The 16535-nt window shown below is 36.2% G+C and overlaps 1 protein-coding gene across 2 annotated transcripts in view; it reads left to right on the top strand.

Annotated features, from left to right (window-relative positions):
• necab2 (N-terminal EF-hand calcium binding protein 2) overlaps positions 1-16535 on the top strand; it is a 107081-nt gene that overhangs the window by 85368 nt on the left and 5178 nt on the right. For both annotated transcript variants that reach the window (XM_023351427.1, XM_023351419.1), the window contains 3 exons: positions 10366-10478; positions 14021-14098; positions 15838-15929. In XM_023351427.1, the coding sequence (XP_023207195.1) occupies positions 10366-10478; positions 14021-14098; positions 15838-15929 (283 nt within the window). The remainder of the gene's footprint in view (positions 1-10365; positions 10479-14020; positions 14099-15837; positions 15930-16535) is intronic.

Here is a 16535-nt window from a genome sequence, read left to right as displayed (position 1 = left end):
GTATCAGTGGCAATTTCTCAGCACAGTGCATTTCACAGTCTGACCTTAGGGTGAATTTGCTGGGACGTCCAGTCCTGGAATAATCTTAGTGTGCAATAGACCTGATAGATTTTATTTAGTGATGAGTGACTTATTCCTCTACTGTCTTGGCTTAGGCCAAACACAACCGTTGAATAATTTTTCAGCCCACAACTTTAACATGTGATGATATGAAATTGTTACTTTTACAAACACTTAAATAATTTCAAACTTTGTAAAGACTAGATCGTTTTTATTATGTCTTTATGAGTAAAATCTGAAAATAAGAGGATGAGGGTTCTTATTACTGATTAATTGTACCAGTAAATGAGATAATTTCATCTACTGAATAGCACTTATGAAGGGGAAAAAAACGGGAAATTAAAGATATTCCAAAACTAATCTCACTAAGAGACATCTTGAATTTTTAAATTATTATTTCTTTACTCAGAAATGAACTTTTGAACATATTAAATGTGCATCGGGGGTCTTTGTACCTGTAGTAACCCTAAACAAACATGGCAGACTGTCATGTGTGACAGGTCTCTGGGCTACAGGGTTTTATTAGATCTTGATCTTCTTACTGTCTACAGCCTTGATGTATTAAAGATGGCACTTGTTCTCTAAATAGCCCCTATTCCCTGGTGGCTGTTTGGAGTCTTGGCACTGGAGATTTTCTCTGTAAATTCAATAACGGCCCCCACATGCATTAATCAATCACAGCCCACACGCCATCTCACCGTAAATCTCCTCTTCCCCCCTCTTTTCCCTCTTCCCTGCTTTTGGCTCTGCTGCAATACAATTTAGTCCGCTCAGCCCGCAAACCTGACAGCTCGCTCACTGTATCTATTGGTGTGTGTATGAGTGTGTATGTGGCTGGTCCGTTCCATCTTTCACCTCCATATATTCTGACGTAGCCTTTATTGCCTACCTTTCTCTATTAAACTGGCTTCATTGACTATTTTGTTGCAGGCTTTTATCAGACTGACTACTTAGCTGTCTGAAAGGCTGTGCTGTTTTCCAGTTAAAGCCACTCTTCATCTCCTTTCCCTGCATCAAGAACCCATTTTATGATGCATATTTAATTATGAGTGATTACCATGACTATGGAATAGCTAGAATTTGTTAAACACGGAGCCAACCCGTGTCACATTACACAGCTTCTGAGAATAAAAGTTAGTTTGGTAAAAGCAGCAGAAGGTCATGGTAAAAATCTGCAAAAATAACCAAATAAATTAATCAAGGAGTGGAGGAATGTTCCACACAAACGTCTTTGCTGTTCAGATTTATTTCTCATCTCGTCCATGCAGTCATGGACCAGCTATGATCAGGGCAAAATCGTAACCTGGGTTTTAGTGACTAGCTTTGTCCTTTGTCCTTTTTTGATATAAAAAAAAACAACACTAGTTCCCAAAAATTGCACAGTAAAATAGAAAATGTTGAATAATCCAATGAGTCTGTATTTCAGCTCCATCATCCAGGTCTTAGGGTCAGTATGTGGCACAGACAACATAAAGCAGGACGTAAGGGTGAGGGATATTTTCATAGACCAGTAGGGGGCAACTAGCAGCTGAGCATTGTCTGAACACTACAGAGTATTGTTTCTGACTATGTCTCTCTCTTTCTGACCACATGGTACATAAAAGCCCAACATAAAGGTTGAGCTTTTATGTCTCAAAGCTCAACTCACCTCTAACTGGCTTCTTGAACATGACAATGAGATTACATCAGTGTCCTCCACAGTGGCCTCTGGTGACGTTCACATAATGAATGGCTGATTCATATTGTGGATCTTTGGCCAACAAATGTGAAGCAACTGTTTGAATGTTATCATGTCAATGTGGCCCAAAATCTTAGCAATAGCTCTGATACCCGAATCTACGCCATGAAGAGACGAGAAAGTTGCAGATCCTTGAGATGTCGTAAAACAAGAGCAGCAAAATTCAGAAGCTTCAAGGCTGCAGGAAGATAGTTAAGAGGGCTAAAGATGATCCAAATATGCACTAGAATACCTATTTTGGGGTTGGTGGTTATAATTTAAAATATTTTTCTGCCCTGAAACTATTTAGTAAATATCCAGATCTGGTATTTATTTTCTAGTAACAAATGTTTAAATAGTTTTTCTTAATAGGTTTACAAGTTTAAAATGATCCTATTTGTTTATCCAGCTCGTCTGTATGTGACCTGTCAGGCTAGTTACTAATGATTAGTCATGCAGTGTGATGGTTTCTAAAGCTCAGCCTGGAATTTCATTTTTAGAATTAAAACTGTCTTTGTTGTTTTATTTGTATACCTTTTAGCTGAATGTCATTGCTATAGCAACAAAAAAAAAAGATAATATTTGCAATTCTCGGTTCAAGTAGTTGTTTTTAAATGATCAAACTATTGCCTTTCATATCCTGTGATAGAGTGGCAAACCAGTTATGAGGATGCTGGGATGTTCTTGGCATGTCTGTGCATTTTGGTATATAACCAATTAGAAAATGTTCCATCAACTAATATGAATGTGAAAGAGTTTAAATTATTTGTAAATCACATATTTGTTCATTTCAACCTTTGTAACGCTATCATGTTACAGGTCAGCCACTCCTTCATGTGAACTTCTGTCACTTATTGTTAGTCACTTATTATTTATTTGCTCCTTCTGCATTCAGCAGGGCAGTGTGAGCTTTACTGCAGTGGTCCATCCATTACTTAAACACAAGGAGAGTTGCAAATTACTCCTCATTTAAATAAATGAGGGATTCTTCAGCCCAGAGCAAAAGTGAAGAGACAGCAGAGGAGGGGGAGTGAGCTGGGGGAAGAATAACAAGTTGAAACGACAAGGGACAAAAGAAGAGAGAATGAGTGGGTGAAAAAAACAAGGGACAGAAGCAGAGACGAGAAAGTTGCAGATCCTTGAGATGTCGTAAAACAAGAGCAGCAAAATTCAGAAGCTTCAAGGCTGCAGGAAGAAAAAAAGCCGAACATTGAAGGGGGGCAGGGGGATGAGTACTGAGTGATGAGGCTGAGAGAAAGACCTGGATATGAGTAGCGGGTATTTCCCAGTTCCCATGGTAACGTACTTCCTTCCAGTGCTCTAATTTCCGCCCTCAGAAGGGTAATGTTCCACATTACGACTTTCTAAACACATAAATACATGATCACATACATAAACATCGAAACATAGACTCTGTCCTTGATTGTTGCTGATAGGTTTGCATATTTTACTGTATAACAACTTCAAGAGGCTTAAATACATCCATGGGGAAAACAAACACAACTTTTTTACTCTAAGCCTTCCTTGTTTTTACTGAAGACTGAAGACATTTTTGTCCCAATTAAATAATAATAAAAAAAGGTATGAAAACTTTCACTTAAAATTACATTTTTAAGATTACTTATTTGCAAGAGCTTAGATATAAAACATGTCATAAAAGAAGAACACATTATTGGGCCTGTCATAGCAATGCAGAGAAGAGCATTGAAATGAGCTAAAAATTGTTCAGGGGCTCAAAGACCTTGAGTGAGCAGAGAGCAGAGCTGCTGGTTAGAACGACAGTGATGGTGTAATTTTAGAACTACAATAATGGCTGAAGGTTTGAACTACAGAGATGGCAGAACACTGTTAGTACAGAAGAGGGCTGAGCAGAATTTTACAGTGACGCCACCTTGACAGGACATTTAATACAGACAAGATGTTAGAAGAGCAAAGGTAGTAAGTACCATATGACTCATGAAACTTGTTGCTCCTAAACTTAGCATTGTTGCTCATTTTTAGCATCAGAATCCCTAATTTGGGTCAAACCGAAGGGCACAATTTGGCAGGGCTCATTTAAATTAATTCAGAAATGTTCTAGTATTACTTGTTATTAAATTGGTATAAGAAATTAGCTTTTTTTTTTTTTTTCTGGTAACGAACTGCCACAAACTATAAATCAGATTTTTACTTTTGTGATGAATGTCTGTTTTATAATATATTCACCACCAATGACAAAAAAAACATTTTCACTTTAATGCCAATTTCACCAAATGTACAATTCTTATTAAGTAATAAGTAGTATTTCAAAAGAGCAGGAGAAATCTTATGTTTTTTGAACAATCTCAATATTTGTTGTCAATCTGTTGCTAAGAGATGAGTGCCTTTTCTGGTAACAAAGTGCTATTAAGTAAACAACTGATTTTTACTTTTGCAAAATTTACCAACTGTAGATTTCTTGTGTCTAAGCAGATAAGCAGTATTTCTAATGAGTTTATATTTTATAAACAATAGCATTAATTATTAATATGGTGTTAAGAGATGTTGCACGTTTTCATAATATGCTGGTGACAAAAAAGTTGTTTTCTGGATTTAAAAGGATTTTCTTACATGTTAGGATGATACACTGAAGAATAATTGGCACAATACATTTTAAAGAGTTTTTTGCAGTTAAAGTACATTTTCAGTGTTGATACTCCTCCTTTTTGCCATACTGAAACTTTTAAACTAAACCCTGACTGATGGTGACCCATTTTGGTCTTGTTAGAATTCAGTTTTTTGTCTTCTCTATGTCTTTGTCTGTCTTGCAGAATTTGTCCTTGTTTGTATTGAACAGATTTGGCTTTTTGCTGCCCCTTTTTGTCTTCACCTCACTGTGTATGCCATATGCATTCTCACCCGCTCATGGCCAGGTGTTGAGCAAGTTTTACACCTCTGGCAACATGACGTATTAGCATCCTCTTAAGTAGAAGAGAGTCGTGGTGCTTTGTGGGTCTCCTCGGACTCTTTTCCTCTGTAACCGAATTTCTCAATTTGAAGTTTATGAAGCTGCAGAGCAGTCTTCTTTCACCTGTTATATTTTTAGTATTTTTATGGTTATGGTGTTAGAGTGCAGCATGGTGGGATTGGAGGTGAGGTCTGGGAGCTTTCGGGGTGCATAGTGGATGTGATTATGTATAGATGCACAGAATCATACTAGAGTTAAAGTGTTTATGCTTGGTGCCTTGGTTGTGTCATGCCTGGAATGAATCAATAAAATGAAATGAATGAACGAGTCGCAATGTCCTACTTTTGTGTTACAGGTTCTCCCTATTTTTATCACTTTGCAATTTGATACTTTGTCATAATGGCTACATGCTTCTCTTTGGAAGCAACCTTTGCTAACACAAGAAGACAACCGATTCATAACTATCTACCCCTCTTTCATAGGAAGCAGATTTATAATTTGGTTGGTAGAGATTTGTAGAGACTTGTCTCTTTCACAGCTAGTAAAGCCCTTTGCAATGATTTCAAATACATTTGATCACACTGCACACTTATCTTGAATGTAAACTGTCAAAACAAAAGCTGAAAACACAGTTTGCACCCATGACTCTTTAAATGTTTTTTGTGTTTATTCTGTAAATTCTACATATTATCTTAAAAATAGATGATTATAAGAACCCATCTATGCCTATGGACAACAGTAGAATAGTATGCGCCTTCTGATAAGCTTGTTTTGCTGTTTAATGCAAAAAGTCCAGTTTGTAATTTATTGTAAACAGAGAGAGCTGAAAAGCGCTTTGTGCAGTGTTGCTTTTAATTAATCATGAATGTGTGAATAATTGAACAAGTCAATTAGTTGGTGAGTGGTCCGCTGTGTCAATAATTGTCAGAGTTATTTTGTTTTAGATGGTTTCATCACACCAAAGCCGCAAATCCGGACTTATTGATTCTACGTAAGAGCTAGTCACATTTATTGTGGCATACTTTAAATTTTATTGGAGAAGAATTTCCATTTCTGAGAAATAACACTTTTGATTGCATGATTATTATTATAACTATTTTGTATTGGTTGACAACACACTGTACATTTTGTGAAGTTTGTTTGTATAGCACAAATCAGCAACAAGGCAGTTTAAAGTGCTTTACATCATAAAAACAGGTTTTTAATGTATTTTGGCGCTAAGCCGTTCAGGGAAATATAAACTAACAAAATTATTTTAAAACTGACATCCATGTTGAGGCTTCTTTCGGTAAAACATAGCTTCAGGTCAAATTAGAGAAATTTGACCAAAAAAGTATAGTAAACAGAGATGAAAATATAAATCAATTCATCAATTGCACCACTTTTTAATTTAATGAACCAAAAAGTGTGCTTAGAAAATTGTTTCAGTACCTACATATTGATACCACAGCTTAATCCTCTTAAGTAAAGCACAGATTGATCTTTTATAGAAACGTGAATTCCTGCTGCTTCCATTCACAACTACTATATTTCACAAAACCTCAGCATGAGTCACTAGTAGGGAAACCTTTGTTGGCTGAGATGCGAGTTTAAAAAAGAATCTTTTTTGTTCAAGCATTCATCTACCTTTATAATAAATTTACAGCTAGTACTAATGTAAAATTTTGACAGTTTCAAAAGTTTACAATGAAAATGACAAAGTGAAATGTCTGCTTTTTGTCAAGCCAAAGCCTGTTTGATGCAATTGCACCATTTAAAAGCAGACAAACAAAAAGACTAAGCAAACATGAAATTAGTCTCTTAATTAAGATACTTCAAAACCAATTCAATACAAATTAATTTAACCGTTGAAGGTAATGACTTTTACCGCACATATTTAGGAACCAAACTGGAAGGTCCTAGTTGACATTTTCATTTAAAGGATAAGAAATTAAGGAACATTGATTTGTGGTTGCAGAATGACTGAAAATTACAGGAGGTACTAACCAATGCTATAGTATGTTTCCCTATATCACCTCATTTTAAATTCTTCTTTAGTGAATAAAAGAAACAAATGGATTATTTGAATTCTTTGTGGCAGGAGTCTAACATCTGCTAACCGTGTTTTCATGGATCATTGTCCTGCTGCAGAACTCAAGTTAGTTTCAGCCAGATGTTCTCTTCCGGGATTTTTTGGCACACAGCAAAATTCACGGTTCCATTTAAGTCTTCCAGATCCTGAAACAGCAAAACAGCCCCAGACCATCACACTACTGCCACCATGTTTTGCTATTGGTATGATGATCTCTTCCTGAAATGTGGTGTTACTTTTACACCAGATGTAACAGGACACACAACTTCCAAAGAGTTCAACTTTTATCTTACCCATCCACAGAATGCTTTCCCAAAATTCTTGGGAAAACATTATTGTTCTGGAAAAATGGAGACAGGCTTTTACTCAGTTGTGGGTTTTGCCTCAGAGCTTTGCCTTGCAGACAATTTTTGCCCAGTCTCTTTTATGGTGGATTCATGACCTCTGACCTAAACTGAGGCAAGTGAGGCCTGTAATTCTTTGGCAACTCCCGGTCCATCCTGGAGTTTTGCACGACTGAATCCTTAAACTCTGCCATGAGAGTTTAAGGATTTCTCAAATATGCATCAATAATCAAGCCAATCTTATAGGTGTGTTATTGTTGAGGGAATAATATTGTAACATGATGTAAAGCTAAAAAAGTTGGTCATAAATAATACTGCAGAAGCTCACAAACTGCACAACAATTCTGAATAATGGTCAATGTGAGCCATTCCTGATAAGTTATTGTTAATCACAAGTAATATGCAAGTATTGTAATTTTTTGACATTTCTAGTTTATGACCAGGCTCAGGAAACCAAGCTAAAGAGACGAAGTCTCTAGATTTACTACCTCTGCAGGGCCAGCAGAGTCTGTGGGGAGCCGGTGTGATTGCAGTGATATGGTTTAGGGTGGCAGCATGGTTAATGGAGTGGTAGTGATTAGATTAACAGAGACTGCCGGGCGTTGCAGTGTTTCTAATTGAGTTGGTGGGATGTCCGTGTTTGTTTTCCTCTGTTTGTTTGTGTCTTTAGGTATTGTCCTCAGTAGTTGGGCTATGATTCTTCTCTGTTTTATCGCTGTTATGGGTACTTCATGCTTACAAGTCCATGGAATCATTGCCTCATAAACTACATGCACACACAACAGCTGCCTTTACCATGTTCATTCATGCAGCTCAATGTTGCAGCACTAGCACTGCTTCATGACAGCAATTTAAGTAAATGGCAGATGATAAAAAGCAAGGCAAGAGATGAACAGTCATTACATGCTGGTAAAGCAAAGTGTTTGATGATCACCAACACAGGTGCATGCACTTGTGTTGGATTCTCAGAGCATGCATGCATATAACAGTTGCCTAATGTGATGTTTTACTATCCCAATAACTGCAATAACACTCCAGAAACAATTAGAGAGATTAAAAACAGAATGGCTGCCCCATGGGCTCAGCCTCCAAAATAAAACAGGGTTTTTCCTCTTTGGAAGAGATGCAGTAGAGAGGATGAACCGGTAAAGGACAAAAGGTTGATGTAAGTTTTAAGAAGAAAAATAAACAGAGTTAGGCTCTAAGAGGAGTTCAAGTTAAACATTTTGTGGTTAATTAGAAATGTCGGAGAAATGGAGATGAATGCTTTGTAAATTGCATGAAATTTTAATTTCTTATTAAACTTGTCAATACTTTGTTTAAACTTTTACTGTTTTCAAAATGACCATTAAATGGTGATTTTGATGCAGAGTTGCACAATATAACAGATCACAATTTTCAGTATCAGTGTGTCCAATATTGCATTTAGTATGAAATTCTTGGATGCAATATTTTGTTGGAGTGTCATGCTTTTACACTCCCCACATTGAAAATACATTTTTCACCAGCTGAATAAATTGTATTGCCCTTTTTGCATACATCTGATTTAAAATGGTAATGGCTGAGAGACTAAAGGCCCTGGAGATTGATGATGACACAGTTTAATTGTAAAGAAAGAATAGTAACAGAAAATTTTGTTTAAATCATAAACAATATAGTCGTCATGATTTTCAGCAATAGCACGGCAATTACACATTTTCTGATATTGTACATTCCTTCTGTTTTATGAAATTTCACAAATCCCACGTTTATTTACCTGTTTTTTATTATTTTTGCTTCAGTCCCAGAAAATGTATTGGATTATTTTCACATTTAGACAATTTATCAACGGTCCTCAATATTTTCCAATAGGTTACATTTAAATGTATTCAGATGAAACTAACTTATATGTGAGCTTTAAATTTTGTGCTTAAGCAAATACATTACCTTAATATATTTTTACATATGCCAATTATAGCATCCACTTTTATTTATGCAAATAGAAACTATATCATTAAATAAAACTATAAAAGGTTTAAATTATAGTTGAAGGTTGGTGCATTGGGTCATGACTCTTTTCTCTCTGGCCTGCATAGTCACCGTTTTTCCATGTGTGCAACCAAAATCATCTTATTAACAAAGTGTTCGAAATCAAAACTGAGTTGCAGTTCCAGGCCAAGAATGAGTTTATATTCATGTACTAGGGATGTTTCCTATTGATCAGATTCCAAGTGTTTCATCTGGGTTCTGATCAACCCTTGCTGGAGGAAGATTTTATTGACCTGAAGCAGCTGAAATTTAAATGCAGATTACTGTTTTCTCATACAGTAAGAAAGCATTTGATACTGCTGCTACCACTATCAAATGTGTGTCTGTGTTGTCCCCTCAGATTCAAAATGATAGCTGGCATTGAAAGGTTGTCTTATGGTTATAAATAATACATGATAAAATAATGACCCACCTCTCTGTCTGTGAGTGTGACTGTTGTGCACGTAAACCTTCGTTTGTGTGTGTGCAGCAGTGTTTTAGTGTTTCAGTAAGACTCTGCTGGAGTTATCTGGGTTAGAGAGGATTCATTTTTAATTTATCTGGAGCGATGCAATAGAACAACAGCCCATAAAGACAGGAAGTGATTATTGTAATCAATTACCGAGAAAGAGATTTTTGTTTTTGCTTGGAGATTTAAAGCACACAAATTATAAACCAGCTTTCAGGATTTATCGTTAATTTAAAAGGATTGCATATTAATCTGGCACTTTGTTGTTGACTGCTCGAAGCCCCAGTTGCGGCACATTAATACACTGTTTACTTTCTCACAGACATAAACACACATGTAAATGATTAAGTTGTAGCTTCTACGGAAATGCCTTTTAACAGAAACTTCTATTGTCTTTGTGAGACCTTCAAGGAACAACAGTCATGTCATCATTTCTCATAACCTTACTCTTGAATTGATGCTGAGGAGAAGGGATAAAATATGCGCCATTTAATGTTGAAGGCTTTCTGATAAAGTTTTGTTTTTTTCCTTCAATACTAAACCGAGTCACGGAAGGCAAACCTTTTCCAATATTATGGCTCATTCTGAGACATGCTTGACCACAAAGTTTTCATTAAAGCACTGTAACTACAATGCAAAAAAACTAAAAGACAAGAGAAGCAAGGAAAACATTGAGTATTGAAAATGATTTCCATAGAGTAAGGGTACCTGCTTTGTGATGAAGGTTTATTGGTTTATTGAACTGACTTCCTAGTTTCCTGTGTCTTGCAGTCTTTGCTGCTGATTCGCCAGGAGATGGTGGTGTCCCAGAAGAAGCTCGGCGAGTTCTGCGAGGCTCTGAAGCAATACCTGAAGAATGTCTCTGCTCAGAGAGACTGCTTTCAGTAAGTCTCATTAATGCTCTACATTTACAACTGCTGAGCTGCACAGAGCACAACTGTAACCCCATTTAAATTATTAATGTGCTCCATTTTAGGAGTCAAAACCTCACAATATTTCTCACTTTATATATAAACGCCTCACACGTCTCCTCCACTGGTGTCTGGCTGTCCCTGTATTAGTAGTAGTTTGTGTTCCTGCATGTACACCAAATATTAGGTGTGCTTTCAGTGCTTTAGATCAACGAAAGAATGCAAATAATGAAACAGCTTTTATATGGTCTGATATAGAGATGCTGTAACTATTGGAAACCTCCTGCATCTCCCACTCAGACTCAGCTACTGTGAAACACTAATATCCAGAGAGATTTCCCCAAATCCCAGACTTAATATTCTCCATGTATTGTCCAGAGTCTTGTTCAGTTTTTGCCCTTGGCAAAACGTAAAGGTTCTGGTTCTGGTTCTGCTGCACAATTTTTTATATTACCTATTTGGCCACCATTTACTGAAGTAAAAGGTAAAGTCTCAGCAGGAGGAACAGAGGGAAAGGTATCTTGATGGCTACATAGAACACCAAAAGGTTAAATGAACAGGGAAAAGCCTGATTCATTCTTGGAAATGTATTATGCTCCCACCATCCTTCTTTAAAACACAGTTTCTTGTTGTACTGTACAGAAGAAGAAAGTGACAGGTTGGTTTTAAGATGGTTTATGTGTTTTAATTTAAATCTGAAGAAAGGGTTTTCCCCACAAGGCAAGTCCCTAACTGGTTCAAAGGAGCACACAGCTGGATCTGTTTGTTTAGTCATATTTTAATAATAAGGAAGATCCTAAAACAATATATTTTTAAAGAATACCAAGTAGAAGATTGTGCCATACATAGGAGCTTCAACAAGGATAAAGATGGAACTTAAGGAGTAAGTGTAATAAGTGTAACGAAAAGACAACAAAAAAAGCTTTTGAGTTAAAAAGATGACCTTAATGGAGAAAACTGTTTTGTACTCCTTGGTAGGGATGGATAATTACTGTACCAATTAAAGTTGTGATGAAATTCTTTTTTATTATTGTTAGAATTAAGAATTTTTGCAACAATGACAAACGAAACATGATTTTCTTCTTTTATATAAGAAATCTATCTCTAGCATATCCATTATTGTGGCATGTAGTTAATGAAAAATAATTTTTGGCATCCATAACTGACCTAAAGAAGGTGAAATTTGGTCTGAATTAACTTCAGGAGAAAAGTTGTGTTGTTTTAGTCCATGTAAACTTTTGGATCTCTCTCTCAGCTCTGTGAAGTTTAAAATTAGGAATACATAAAGGTTTTACACTTAGAAAAAGACACTGTAAATGTTGCTCAGAGTGTGAGAGGTTTCCTGAATAATCCTTGTTCATATGGGTATTAATGTCATAATTAGGTACTTAAATTAGTGTTACATAGGGTTGCTTTAGTTCTCAATATGGGGGAGTAAGTGAAGGGTTTCACTGTTTCGTTTGGTGCTTTCAGGCTTGTGCTCTGTTCTAACAGAAAAAAAAGTCCTTTCTCAGTTGGAAAAAAAACACTGTTCACTCCTGCAGGAACTCACAGGGTTGACTGCTTGTCAGGTGTCAATATATTAACACTGTCAGGCACAAAACAACAAATCTCAATCTGCAGTTGGCCCATTTTTTTTGTTCCAGCAGGTTTAGGTAGAGGATTTGCTAAGAGGATTTCTTAGTGGAGGAATGTTATTACTTGTAAATGTGTTTTTCTATCCTACTTTTTTATATTTCATGAAGTGTTTTATAAAAGGTTGTTTTCTCTTTGCTTTCCCAACTCATTATCTTTTAATGTGCATGTGTAATTACATGCAGAACACTTTATAAACCCTCAAGCAGAGCTTAAAATGCACAGCTTATTCTTATGAGACCATGTTGCAGTTCACTTATTGCCCTCTACAGTCTCACGGAAGAACTGCATGCACACGCTACCTAAATGGGTTTACTTACTAGTTTTTTCAGCATATAGATCCGATGTTGAACCGGTAGTAATAAAACATCACAAAGCACTGTTTGATTACTGTGATAATTTTAAGATAATATAGACCTTAATTGTCATTTTCTGGCAACAGGTCAGGTTACATTTTCATATTTAAGAATCAGTTATTACAGGAAGTTGCAAGAAACCTTACACATTACTTTGTACATTACTTCCTTAATAACCTTCTACATGGTTATTATTATTGTTCATTGATATTCATATTTAGTAAGTTAGTTTATTGAAAAGTTCATTTTAGTAACTGAATTCATAAAGTGAAACATTATATACATTAAGTGCACACAGTGTGCAAGCTTTTATTTCTGATAAATAGGATTCTCCCCTTTCAGTTAATGAAAACATGACATTTAAGATTAGAAAATAACAGACTTTTTAAAAAAAAATAAAAACAGGATACAGCAATGTGTGCTAATACCTGCTTAAAGATTTTCAGAATGTACTTTTACTCTGACAAACAAACCGCAGAATTTATTTATTTTTTTTAACTTGGAAGGGTGAGATCGGGAAACCTAAAAGCTAGTGGGCCAGTTTTTTTTTCTGAGCATAATGCAATCAAAAACCTGAAAAGATGTTTTAGAAAATCTGTTAAACATATGAAAAACCTGAAATAAACAGAATTACTTGCAGGACATGACTACATTTTAAAGTTTGAATGAAGTTTCTAGCTGAAATTCCATGAAAGTAGTTAGCTTTGAAAAAGTGTAAAGTTTTTAGCAGAATTTAATCTTCCATTCATTTCAACGGGACCCTAGAAGATCACAAGAAGCTGAATATTTCATAAACTGTAAAAGATTTCAATACCAAATGACAACCATAATGTCCCGAATGAGCAGAATATGGTAAAAGTTGAATGGTTGAAATAGCACAAAGTATGCAGAAGTAGTTAATAGATGAAAAGTGTATTGGGGGGAAAGTGGAGAAACTCGAGTGGGAATGCTTAGAGCATTCACACTGACTGTTTTGGCAGAACAAAATAGATTTTAATTATTCTCATGAACCGGTGGTCTTATTTTCCCTTCTAGCGCCTAAATGCATCACTTGACAGATAAACTGGCACTATAGAAAGCGCTGGAAATAGATCCCGTATTGACTATGAGCACCATGTTGGATTCCTGCTTTTACACTTTTGTGCTCCTCTGGAAACAATAATGCAGCATGTAGTTTATTACGGTGAAGTAAACACTGAAATGCTTGTGTAAAGTCTAATAATGATATTAGCCATTTACTCATACTGTTACAGTTCATTCTTGTTCTTTATGGATGCAAGTCTCCAAATCTTAACTTACTAATTTTCCTTTAATTATTCCTATTATTTATCTGATGTCTTGTTTCATTGTACTTTCATCTTTTTCTTGACAACGTTGTCGTCCTCTATGCTTTATTGTCTAACTCATCTTTTCTGCTACGCTTTTTTCCTATTGATTATTTTCTCTTCCAATATTGCTGTCTTCCTGTAGACAAAGACAAAATGAGAACATTAATTCCTTCAACTCATTCTTGCTTCCCTTTAGTGTGACTGCAGTTCGTCTGCCAGATGGTTTGTCCTTCGTCGTCTACGAGTTCTGGGATGGAGAGGAAGAGTGGAAGAGGTGAGTGAGAAAAATTAGGATTAAAATAAATCTTTCTTTCCAGATTATAATTTTAAAAATGCCCTTTCACATGTTTTCCACATTGTGTAAACTTTTATATAAACCATCACTAAGTAGCACATAGCTGTGAGGAAAATTTTTTAAACAAGTTTATGGATTGAAATCTAATGATAGGCTAAATAAAACCAAGGGTAACAAATTGTAATCAGGAGTTACCTAATTAGCAAATTGTGTCTGTTTTAATGTGAGTATTAATTCAGTGTCATAGATTTGTTATAGAATATTACGGTGGAGCTCCAACTGCATCAGGGCCACAGAGGAACAGAGATAGCTCAGAGATTAAGCAATTAAAAAATCTCCAGCTTAGGTCCACTTTTCAATTCACAATCTGAAAATGATGCAGTTGACCTGAGATTTGTGGGATTAGGAACCACAACCACCCACGAATAGAATCCACAAATATATGAAGCCCCCTCTAAAAGCACTTAGAACTGCCTATTTTTATAAGTCAAAGCCCAAATATGCTTTACTACACAATTATATACATATTGGAAACCAGCTTAGCACTGCTGCATAAGTCCACGTTTCTTATCTCTGCTATTCTGGGTACAGTCAATGAACACCATGGAAAATGAAGTGGTTGATGTGCAAATGCCAATAGCATGTCAAGTTGTGCTTCGCTTTGGTATTTCAGCTTCCAAAGTGTTTTGAATATTTTAGATGTGGTTTTACAAAAAAAATCAACTATGATTTAGAGCTACGTTTGGTAGAAAAACCTGTGAATGATGAACTCACTCCATAGCTATTAAAGTGATAGTCGAGGCAGGAAGAACATTAATCCATAGAGACTCTGGAGGAGCTGCAGAGATCCAAAACTCAGGTGGAGGAGTCTTTTGATGAAACATCTACTGGACAGGCACTCAGAAAATCTGGCCTTTATGGCTCAGAAGAATGCAAAATGTGGTACTAGAAAATATTGACACCGGAAGTGGAATAAAATAGACAACCATATTTTTTTTAGTCATAAAGACAAAACGTTTTCCTTTCCTTCTTTCCTAATTGTGTTTGTGTTGGTCTGTCATATAAAATCCAATACACTGAACCTTCTCATATTACTGTGACAAAATATGCCCACATCATATCTTACCTGCAGCAGAAAGCCATCAAGCTGATCACACTTCAGAACATTTTGGAGAAATTAAGAGTGAGCAGAGTACGTGGCCAATTACAACTATTTCAAGCAACGTTTTTGGAATTTCATCCGATGCATCAGGCAAAACAAAACGTCTGTAAATGAGAGAATACTGCTACAGTATTGGGTCGTCAGTGAGTGAAGACATTCATATTGAGTACCGGTACTTTTGAGTCAGCATTCCAGCTTATCTGAAAGGATGTTTGAGCCAACCAAGTCATTTCTTCCTGCAGCACTGTTTTCCTTATTGATTGGTGACCAGCAAATAAAGAAAGCACTCACTTTTCTCTCATTAATGTTATCCTGAGTCTGTTGGATAAATCCCCCCTCCCACATTTAATTAGCATTCCTCAGCTGCATCAGATCACTGTGATTTAGTGATGGTGGGCACGAGGAGAAGCTGCTGATCTGAATTTCTGTTCTGCTGCTCACAGCATCTCGCCGCTATTAATATTTCAGGTCTTACAGTAAAGGCTAAGCAATTTGAAGCCATGCATCCTTTTGAGTGGCTGTGTGTATGCACTCTCACCTTTTCCTCTGACTTCAGGCACCTTCAATCGGCTCCCAACAAAGCCTTTCAGCATGTGAAGGTGGACACACTGTGCCAGCCCGAGGCCATCTCCTCTGTAGCAGTGCCAGGTTAGTAAATCATCAATTTCCATCAATGGAAAATTAACTTTATGATCTTGACCTTCACTCAGAGGTAGAGGCCTTTAATTTTAGCTCAGTCCATCATCCCCAGAAAGCCACCTTTTAATGTTTAAGAGCAAAACATCCATCATTTTAATAATGAAGTAAGTGAAAGTGTTTGACTTGATGCAGAGCTGCACAGCCTTGCCTTAAAATGAGACATGGCGGTCTTCAAGCAATGCTGATGAGAAGCTGACTTTCAACTAACTGCCAGCAGAGCAGCTTAACAAATCAAGATGTCTTCTGATAATAAATCACTGCCACCACAGCTGCTGTCGTTTGACCAGATGAGATAATTTGTCATCTTTCATGGTTTCATTCTGAGCAAATGTTTTAAGTATAACATTTATTTTTACTATCCTTCCAAACAAGCTATTTTAGTGTTTAAAGTGGTCTTTGACCTCTCCAAGCTTTCCATTTTTCATAACTAGGCCATTTTCTAATACCATGAAAAAGTATTTGTTTTCTGAAAGCTTTGTTTTTGCTTCTATTGACCATACTAAATGTTTTAGATTAAAATTTATTTTTATATCAGGCAAATAAATATGTAACTAG

This window comes from Xiphophorus maculatus, chromosome 2, assembly GCF_002775205.1.
Source record: "Xiphophorus maculatus strain JP 163 A chromosome 2, X_maculatus-5.0-male, whole genome shotgun sequence".
Lineage (NCBI taxonomy): Eukaryota > Metazoa > Chordata > Actinopteri > Cyprinodontiformes > Poeciliidae > Xiphophorus > Xiphophorus maculatus.
The sequence above is the reverse complement of the archived record's forward strand: the minus strand, read 5'-3'. Positions and strand labels throughout refer to the sequence as shown.